General features: G+C 37.3%; 1 protein-coding gene across 1 annotated transcript in view; it reads right to left on the bottom strand.

The window, feature by feature from the left end:
* Positions 1–10,818, bottom strand: part of LOC111049944 (lethal(2) giant larvae protein homolog 1) — a gene marked incomplete in the record, with an annotated part of 78,781 nt that overhangs the window by 44,092 nt on the left and 23,871 nt on the right. The window contains 4 exon segments of the mRNA XM_039433747.1: positions 1,271–1,515; positions 3,429–3,640; positions 6,706–6,878; positions 8,506–8,708. Of these exon segments, the coding sequence (XP_039289681.1) occupies positions 1,271–1,515; positions 3,429–3,640; positions 6,706–6,878; positions 8,506–8,708 (833 nt within the window).

Raw genomic sequence — 10,818 nt, 5'->3', positions numbered from 1 at the left:
TATTTCAACTGAAAAATAATCAAGTCAACAGTAAAATATAGTTGAATTGTAATGATACAAATCTACATTTCTTCACATCCATGGTCAATTACTCACATTCATGGCCGGGACACACATATCCGCACCGAGCCCGCGCCGCGGTACGGCCGAGTGTCGGACGTACTACGGCGAGTGAGAAAACAAATGCTTTCAAACGTGTAGGGACACATACTACCGCACCGCGCCAGCCACCGTCGCCGTGTTTGTTGCCCGCGCCGTCACCGACTAGTTCAGTTTACTTTTTGACGGTGACGGTGCGGGCTCGTTTAAAATGGAGAGTGAAAAACTTATTGAAGAGATACAGAATTTTCCAGTTTTGTTCGATCAAAGTGATGAGAAATATGGTTGAACGTAAAAATAAGTTGAACCAAAAGTAAAAGTGTAACCAAATTATAAGTTAAGCCAAACGTATATAAGACATAATATAATAAAATGAAGAACAAAAAGTATAACAAAGGAACCCGTGACTGTGTCTTAAATTTTAATTTCAAAACTAATTACGTTTAGATACATAAGGCAGAAGATAAAAATTTTATTGCTGATATATAATATTAAGATGCATGACTGATTGTGGTATTGTTATGCACCGAAATATATACCAGCACTATGATTCTCATCTTCTGTGTCTACAGGTAATTATTTAAAAATTGAAAAATATAAATTTAAAACGGATGTAACAAGCTTTAATAGTGTTAAAATAGTTTAACACATTCAGAAATCAGACCACACAGTAGCACTACAGAACTGAGACACTGCTGTTGCACGGATATGTGTGTTCTCCTTTCACCATCACCGGGGCGCGGGCGTAGCTCGGCCGTAACTCGGCACGGGCTCGGTGCGGTTATATGTGTCCCGGCCATTATTGCTTCAAAATAGAACAACACAAATTAAAGTACACACAAATTTACAAACAATCTAAATTTCTTTACATCCACGGTTTATTCCTCACATTTATTGCTATCAAACCAGAATATCACTAATTAAAATACTGACAAAATTACAAAAGAAAGGCATGACAAAAACGAATTCATCCCACTAGCCTCGATCTGTTTTTTCTGAGGTGCAAAAACCTTAAAAAAAGCACCAAGCGGCAGCGAAGCCGCTTGAACCGTAGTGTGGGATTTTTACCTCACTAAATCCCAACCTCATTCTGTACCTATTAAACTGTTACCAGTCTGAACTAACCTTTCGGAAGGGCCAATCCTCATCCTCCTCCACCTCGCCGTTATCAGCCGCCTCATCTACAGGGTGCTCCACCAAAATGTCGTCATCATCCTGAGCATGCATGGCCTGCTTGGAGGCAAACGTGTATAGCGGCGACAGTGCCACGCCTCCCGCCGACCAGAAGCGCACCGACCCGTCTTCGTGTCCTGTCAGCAGAATGTCGCGGCTTCCCTCCACCTCCACCTCCTCACCCTTCCCCTCTCCATCGTCATCCCCGTCAGCCTCGCATATGCCGCCGTTGATTGGCCACTCCTGCAAAACAAATTAAAATAAAATTTCAAGTGAAATCGAATTTTATTCCATCAGAATATTGGTTGAAACAAGAGCTACAATTGCATGAAATACTGTATTATCTATAACAGTCTTACAATAACTATTATCATAAAGAAGAGATAGTATAAGAAGATATCCCATGGTATAGGGCGTTTATGTTCCAAATTTCACTGTTAACTCAAACCGATAGTCCTAGTAATTCTTTTTCGCCACACTGCACAGAAAGCAGCTGTTTTCCAGTCCCTACGTAGATCTGAAAGACATTGTTTGCAGACGACTCTCGTCTGATGTCAGAAAACAGGTACTTTTCCAGCCGCTAACATGGAACTAAGAAGGTGATCAAAAAACAGCTGATCAAAAAACTTTTCATTATTTGTGTTCATTATTCAATAATTAAAACATTTATAATAATATCATCTTATTGTCATTTGAAGGAATAAAAAAGTATAAACTCAACCTCCCACATAATTGAACATCATCTTTTAGGTTATTTAGACAAATCAGAATAAAAAATAAAAATACTTTTCTGATATTCAGACAATTTTCTGATATTCAGATTACCTCAGATTTGCTAAAGCTATCACCTTCCACTTCTGCTTTCGGAAATGCTTAGTAAACAACTATTCTCATACGGGCAAAAATGTTTTTCCGGCTCTCAATCTTTTCTAGTGCTCGGCCTACGGCCTCGGACTTGAAAACCGATTTCGAGCCGGAAAAATCTCATTTTCTGCTCTAGGTGCGAAATATACTATTTCGTGAAGCTATGTGATGCTGGCAGTCTCTCATGCTGTGCTGTTCTTACACCTCACCCGGCCAAAACAATGATAATAGACAGTAGTCGACAGTGACAGAGGCTTCAGCTAACAAAAATTTGGCTTGAGATTTGGAACATGAACGACCTATACAATGTGATATCTTCTTATGCTATTACTAGACACTGACCAAACAAACAAAATGAATTCTATAACTTATGTCTATTCTAGTTAATAATAAATACTGCTCATTTATTAGGGGCGAAACACACGAGACGTTTCTTCAGCCGAGACAGCACGGCACGGCACGACAGGACGGGAAGCTCTCCGATTGGCTGATATGGTTGGCGTATCGAGAATCAGCAAATCGGAGAACTTCCTGTTCTGCCGTGCCGTGCTGTCTCGGCTGAAAAAACGCCCAGTGTGTCTCTGCCCTTATTCTCTCAGACTGGAAAAGGCTTTGTCTCTGCCCTTATTCTCTCAGACTGGAAAAGGCTTTGTCTCTGCCCTTATTCTCTCAGACTGGAAAAGGCTTGCATTGGCAGCAAAGTGCGTAAGCATATGTGTACTTATTACTCATAAAATTCCATATATAGTTAAACTGTTATATCCTCAAAAAGAAAGGAGTGAGCCAATTTCTTTGGCCAAAGATCTCGATCTGTACAATGGTTCGAAGAATATGTGTTTAAAATTCTAAGTTGATGAAAAATTTGCGTATTTCAAAATCAGTGCAATAGTTCAGAGTGAGTTCTCTAGCCCGGGGGTTCACTACTTTCAACTTCTAATACTTAGATAACAGTGATTTGATTGAAGCCAGTTACACACACATATAGATTCTTGGATGTAAGATTTTGTCCGTCTTTATAAATTCTATTAAACAGATTATGTAACCCTATGTGTGACCCTATCTAAATTTGGGAGAGAAATAGCACAAGGTTATATTATTTTTTCTTTCCCTATCATTTTGATGATGTACTTATTGTAAGAATGAATAAAGAATGTTTGTCAAGTTCTGTTCAATCTAATAGAATTTATAAGGACTACAAAAAAATCGTACGACCAAAAATCGATGTGTGTGTAGCTAGCCTGACAGTGATTTCCAAGACTTCAACCTGATGTCCCCACAACTTGTGAACTGACCGCATCGGAGTAGAGGCCACTGTTCTGCATACGCCCTACTTGAGTGATGTCGTGCCAGGTGTCGGCTGGCACGTCGCTGACATACGTGGCACACGTGATGGCACTGGCATGCAGTGATACCAGGTAGGGCAGACACAGCATCTTCCATTCCTCGCCGGCCAGGTCAATTGCCACCAACTCCTCTTCGGCCAGCACTATCAGGGCTGACACACCTGCAATCGAATAGAATAAATTTTATTGATCAACAAATATAATAACATATACATGGATCTCGTCACGTCGGTCAGGTACAATGGAAAGTGATAGACATTTACATAGATGAAGTAACTCAGATAGGCTACGGTACAATATAAAACAATGTCAGATAACATAAAACAGTATAAGATAACATGGAAAAACTTTGCCATATCCAGACTTTTACAATTAATTCATTATGTGGTAACAAATTCGCTGCTGAGGTATTCCTCGACAATATAGAACGTCAATGAAGGGGGTTTGATTATTACTTACCAACTATTATATTAATAATAAATATACTCATAGTAGTACTACTGTACTCATGTGAGCATAAATTAAATCTTCATTTGATAATTATTATCTATATATTATGAATAAGGATATCATTTTGTTATAATTTCCAATTGAATAGATTAACAGTTCCTTAATTTTATGTATGTATTTAGTTGAGTACAGTAGCTTTTGTATTTTTTTTAATTTTTGTATGCATTTAGTTGAGTACAGTTTTTTTGTATTTTGTTTTGCCAAATAATAAATTCATCCATAACCAGTGAGCCCCTGTGGGTGGAGAACTCATTCATGAACAACTGAACTGATTTTGAAAACCTTGGCCCGGTTGCACAAAAACTGAGTTAAATTTCAAACGTAATTAATTTCACGAGAACCAATTAGAGAAGGCTTTTAGGTAAGAAGGCTTCTCTGATTGGCTATCCTGAAATTAATCACGATTAAAATTCAACCGGCTGTTGTGCAACCGGTAGCTTAACTTCTAATGAATATTATTTTATTTTTCTATTGCGGTTGATGCCCAAATGAGATTTTTGCTTGTGCTTGGGTGATGGTGATGGAAAGTGCGTTAGAGAATTGATGAGATGATCAAACGTCCAGGCCATCAGCGAGATTCGAACCCACGAACCAGGCAATGTCAGCAGACCGAGGTTTGCAACGCTCCTTACCACTAGACCAACACGGCCGACTATCATACATAAGTGAATCAATTCATAGTTTACTCCGTATGAGTAAATAGGACAGAATCTAAATTCAAGAGACTTCTGAAATCACGTGTCAGCGCATAAGGGTGGTATGACCACATTGAATGCGTATATGTTCAAGTGCACGTCGAATCATGCATGAGCCGAAAAATAAAATCTGGAAAGGGCCATTGAAACACGTTGTGACTTGCATTTAGCTGCTCACACTGAACGCAACCAGCAAGTGCACGCTTTCAGTGTGAGTGTTCCTATTGCTCTATCCAGATTTTGTTTCTCACCTGCACGCTTGGTTATGCACAACTAATAAATGCGATCACACCCTAGAGCGTTAAAATTAGTTTCTGGCTTCATTTAATCCAAGATTGCATTGGACTATTAATTTGCTTTATATCTTATAGATATAGACCATAGAGGTAAGAGGTTCTTCCTGCAAACTTTGAGGATATAGTTTTTTCAGTAAGGGCTAATCTTGAATATAGTTGAAAAATCTAAGTATACCCTATTTAAAATTGTTAACTCATAACATGTTTGGGCTATATGATGTCATTATCAAGTGATGCCACTTAATATAGCCGAATAGCCAGATTGATATAGCTTAATATGCCACAGATATAGAAACATGTGAGTAAACAATTTTAAAAATCTGGTGTGGTACACTCACACAACTTTCCTTGCTCATTGATTTATAAGCCTCATTAACGAGGATAATTTAGGGAATAGCATTATGCCGATTGGGGGCTAAATAATTAAAACTACGATTATACTATTGTGATTGTGTTCAGAGTACATTTTCCTTTGTTTGAATTATGAAATTTGAGGATTTTTTTAAAAGTTGTCAAAACAGCTGTTCTACAAATAAAATATCGACATGTGTTCTTTTGAATAAACTGCTCTACCTACCTACCTCACGCACGAGAAGGAGGTTACAAAGTAAATTTCTCAAGGATGGGGTGGACCCCTGTTAGTTTCTCAGGGAGGAGACTCATGCCAGTTAATAGAGCTGATATAACTATACAGGGATACAGGGTATGAATTTGAAGAAAATCGGTCAAGTCCTTTTTGAGAAAATCGTGATAGAAATTTAACAAAATTCATTCTTCTCAGGAATATTACGGAGCTCCTGCAATTTTCCCAGAAATGAGACTCATGTCAGTTGATAGGGCTTATGAATCTAGGGTATAAATTTGAAGAAAATCGTTAGAGCCGTTTTCGAGAAAACCGTGAAAAACGTGGTTTTATCCACTATCCACCATTTATCCATTATCCGCCATTTTGTATTGAATTTTATTGAATTTCTTATTGTCGGATCCTCATGGTGTAAGGACCTTAAGTTTAAAATTTCAAGTCAATCGGTTAATTAGGAATGGAGTTATCGTGTTCACAGACACACACACCACACACACACACACACCAACACCCAAAAATCATGTTTTTGGACTTAGGGGACCTTGAAACGTATAGAAAACATGAAATTGAGGTACCTTAAATTTTTTTGGAAAGCAATACTTTCCTTACCTATGGTAATAGGGCAAGGAAAGTGAAAAGGGTACTTTGGATTTAAATTTTTATTTATATGTTGAGGATATGAAATACGCCAATTATTCAATGAAACAGACATAGTGGGTGAGATTAAAAGCAGAAGGTTACGGTGGACGGGACACAGTCTGAGGAAAGAAGAAAGCGCTCTGACAAACAGTGTACTGGGGAATAATCCTATAGGAAGGAGACCAACTGGAAGGCCAAAAACTAGATGGTGGCACCAGGTCCGGAAAGATATGAGGAGGATGGGCCTAAAAGAGGAGGACGCGGGTGACCGAAACTTCTGGAGAGGCTTAGTTGATGAGGCCAAGTACCGACTGGGGTACGAGTGGCCACCGCAGTAAGTAAGTATGTTGAGTATATAGTTTCGATAGTGTTCCGTCAAACTAACAGGAATGTTGCAGTCTCACAAGGTTTCTATGAAACAGATTTATGAAATATTTACATAAACATTACATTTTTATGAAACAGAGCCCATCAAGATGCGTATTTAGTAGTGAATGAATGACCAACCTTTGCCTCCATCGGCACACTGATGGTGAAGAAGTCAATGATTTTGGATGTGAAGTCGAATATGACATGCTTGCCCTCGGACACGTGTTTGCCTCTGAGTGCCGTGATCGTGTTCTTATCACCGTAGCTGGCTCGCGTCATACCACCAGAGAACAGCAACAAATCTTGCCTGCAAAAACATTACTCAATTAATTCAATACAATTGAATGAAATAAATTGGTCAAAGTTCGCAATATTAAGCTGCGTACACATATTCGCGCTTCCAACCAGCACCGAGCACGCTCCTCCCTCGTACCACCATCGAACCACAGTCGCACCGCCCACGCACCCATCATGAACGTTACGGAAGATGTTAGATCTTCTCGCGTTCCCCGGTCGAACGACTCTTGCTCGCCGGTCGATCATCAATCGCTCTGCTGGAGTGACGTTCGGTTGCGGAGCAGAGCGAAAGTCTGTACGCACCTTAAGACTTAATTCTATTGTTTATACAAATTTATGAAGTGATTGTGACAATCTAATAATTCTACCAACGCATCACTCTCAATACTGAAATTTGATTAAAATTTATATACACTTACAAGCTTAATGGTTTGCCAATGAAGCCATTTACTGTCGACTACCACTGTCGATGATTACTGTTTTGGCTGTATGAGAGTGTATGAACGGCACAGTATGAGAGACGACCAGCGTCACATAGCTTCATGAAAAATATCTACTAGAACTATCGGCTTGAGTTAACAGCGAAATTTGAAACAAGAACGCCCTATAGGCCTACCATAAGATAACTTCTCAAGCTGGAATCCACATTTAAGATATATTTTCTCTATGATATAACAGATTGGATCAGTTCCATACAATTGAAACTGTTTGAGGAAGACATTTAAGGCTGTGCAAAGGCTAAAAATAAACTTTCTACTCGTGATATTTTTCAAAGTTTTTCGATTTGTATATCATTAAGCTATCAAAATGAAAATTTTTTCTCAGGAAAACATTTTTTTCCTATCATTACTTCTTGAGATATGAGCGCCTGAAGTTTGAATTTTTGGGACAGAACAATTCAAATTCGGTAAGATTTAAATCCATGAGATTTAGAGGATGGATTGATTCTTCATGGTATTGTTGATCTAGTAAAACAACAATTTTCTGAAAATATCAATTTTTGAAACAGTTATTCAATTTACCAAAAATAACTCAACAAAAAGTCTGTTATTTTTAGTAAATTGAATAACTATCTTAAAAATGGATATTTTCAGAAAATTTTTGTTTTACTAGATCAACAATACCATGAAGAATCTATCATCTAAATCTCATGAATTTATCTCTTACCGAATTTTTTTTTTTTTTTTTTTTTTTTTTTTTTTTTTTTTTGTACCGGTTTGTTGTCACAGGTATTTGAAATTACCTGTCCCAAAAGTTTAAACTTTAGGCGCTCATATCTCAAAAAGTAATGATCGGAAAAAAATGCTTTCCTGAGAGAACTTTTTCATTTTGATAGCTTGCTTAATGATATACAAATCGAAAAACTTTGAAAAATATTACGAGTAGAAAGTTTATTTTAAGCCTTTGCACAGCCTTAAAGCTTGGCTTTCAAATCTTATCCCAGACTTTGCTGATATTTGAATCTGATAAATGATATTTTCCATTTCTGTATTAACTTATGCATTTATTGTATAATAACACTATAATCATAATATAATTATGACCATGGAGAAAAAACTAGGCTGAGCCTGTACCATTTCTCTCTCGAATTCCGATGAATAGTTTATTCGTTCTTTAGTTTGTTATTAGCAACTCACGTGGGCTGGTTAGCATCGTGCGCCCACACAATGTTGGTGATAGCCTTGCAGGGAAAGGGCCCGTAGGGTGTGCTGGGCTCCTCCTGGGGTTTACTGCTGGTGCATCCCCAATAAGCATAGCTGCCGTCGTTGTGCGCCGACACAAACTGCTGGCCGTCTGCTTCCCATGAAACACTCTCCAACTGCTGAGAGCTTATGAACGTCTGCAACACAAGAATCGATTCGTTCTTATGAGAGAGACCACATATTACCAGATTTCAACTGTGTAAACACTGTTTGGATATTTGTGGATATCAGTGTAAACACTGAGTATATATTTCTTATTACATTATTGGAATATTTGCTGTACATTTCTGTGGTGCTGACATTATCTTACTTTTATTGTAAAGTGTATTCTTATTTTATGCTGTACCACTAAAAGTGCTTATAAGATTTATTAAGTAAACAACTTTTATTCACTTCTGCTCCTCTGTCTAATTTGAAATTTACTGGTATATCTTCAATCAATAATGTTTTTGGCCAAGGATTTTTATCTAGTGTTAACTAGATGTACTGAATCGATGAGCTCGTCAACATCATCTATAGCTACTGGAATTACCACAATATTATGCAATATTTGAGGTAACCTTTACTCGCTCCTTGTAAAATAATTTCTTTCATTTTTATCAAGACATATTTAGCTAAATAAGAACCAAATAATAATATCGGGCGACCGAGCTTCGCTCTGGAGTACAAAAGCATAGACAATTTATTACGAAAGAGGAAATTATAATATATTTATAGTTTATACAGAAAGGTTATATCTTATCACACAGGATTGAGATTTATTCCCAGTGTAATGCAAAAATCTCTCTCACAAAGGCCCGGTTGCAAAAAGCCGTTGAATTTTGATCCTCATTTAGGCTTTTGTGCAACCGGCACTAAGTACCTGATTGAATGATTGTAATAATTCAACAGCTGAGTCATAATGTGTACGTTCTGTGTACAGTAAATTGTTCCAGTTCTAATCGTAAATTGTTCCATCACGTGACAAGTGCAAAATGTTCCCATGGAACGCCATATCAAAATCGTTGGTTCAAGCTTTTGACGCGCAGCGTCAATCATAAAGTTGATTTACACTAAAATGTGTCGTTTACTAGCTGCGTGAATGAAGAAAGGCTGTTTTACAAACCTACCGTCTAGAAAAGTGTAATTTCTTTTATTCCATTACTCTCAAATTTTCTATCGAGAAAAAATCATTAAATGAATGGTTATCAAACATCATATTGTTGGTTTGGTTGGTTGGATTGTTGGTTATGTATTCTATGCTATGGTGAACAAACTATCATAATATTCGACCATGAGAGCTCAGATAGTTGGAACTGTACCAGGTCGGACAATCTACCACACTTCGACTGTGGGGCAGGATTTTGGAACTGGAACAGGTTTCTGGAACAGAATCTGTCAAATTCCTCCCATGGAACGCGGAACTTTCTACTTGTAAATTGTGAATCGGACAATTTACCACATTCCATGTACACAGAACAGGCCCAATTTTGTCTCAGTCCCACACACATGCACTCGCTCATTTCATTATCGACAGACGACGAAATTATCAGCTGTTTTTCCAAGGATGAATAATTATTATCCTTCTAATTTCCTCCAGCGAGTTTTCCAAGGGATGAGACATAGTGCAGTCGAATTTATATATCATAAACCTACTATGTTCCAAATTTCGTAAAAATCGTTGGAGCCGTTTTCGAGATCCATTGGACATACATAAACTAGTAGTTCTGTGAACAGTAGACCTCACGCAGTATTCTCATCCACAAGTACCTGATTGAAACTATAGACCTTATGGAAATACAGCAATAGACTGGATCCTCCACACATCTGTGTAATCACTTGTCAGCTGCTTTATGATGAATAATTCTATAGTCTGATTTTTACTCTAATATTGACGTATGAAGGAGGCTCTTTTTTATTTATTTATTTATTTATTTATTTATTCATTCATAAATGGAGACAACGGGGGTCACCCCAAATCTGTCTTCTTTACATATTCTACAATACAATATTGAGATTAAAAAAAAAGGATAAAATAGTTATAATATTATTGATAATAATAAGAAAAATATTAATAGGAAAATTAATGAATAAGAAAAAGAAGAAAATGACAAAAAAATACAATGAGTACAAAAACTTGTAATCTAGTTGAAAAAGAGAAAAAAAACTTGATAAATGCAAAATTGAAAAAAACAACGATTGAATCAAAATATGATCAGAACTTCTTATATAAATAATAACAAATACCGTACCTCTCGCCCCAAACCA

The sequence above is a fragment of the Nilaparvata lugens genome, chromosome 8, assembly GCF_014356525.2.
Source record: "Nilaparvata lugens isolate BPH chromosome 8, ASM1435652v1, whole genome shotgun sequence".
Lineage (NCBI taxonomy): Eukaryota > Metazoa > Arthropoda > Insecta > Hemiptera > Delphacidae > Nilaparvata > Nilaparvata lugens.
Note: the sequence above shows the minus strand (reverse complement) of the source record. Positions and strands in the feature narration are given on the sequence as shown.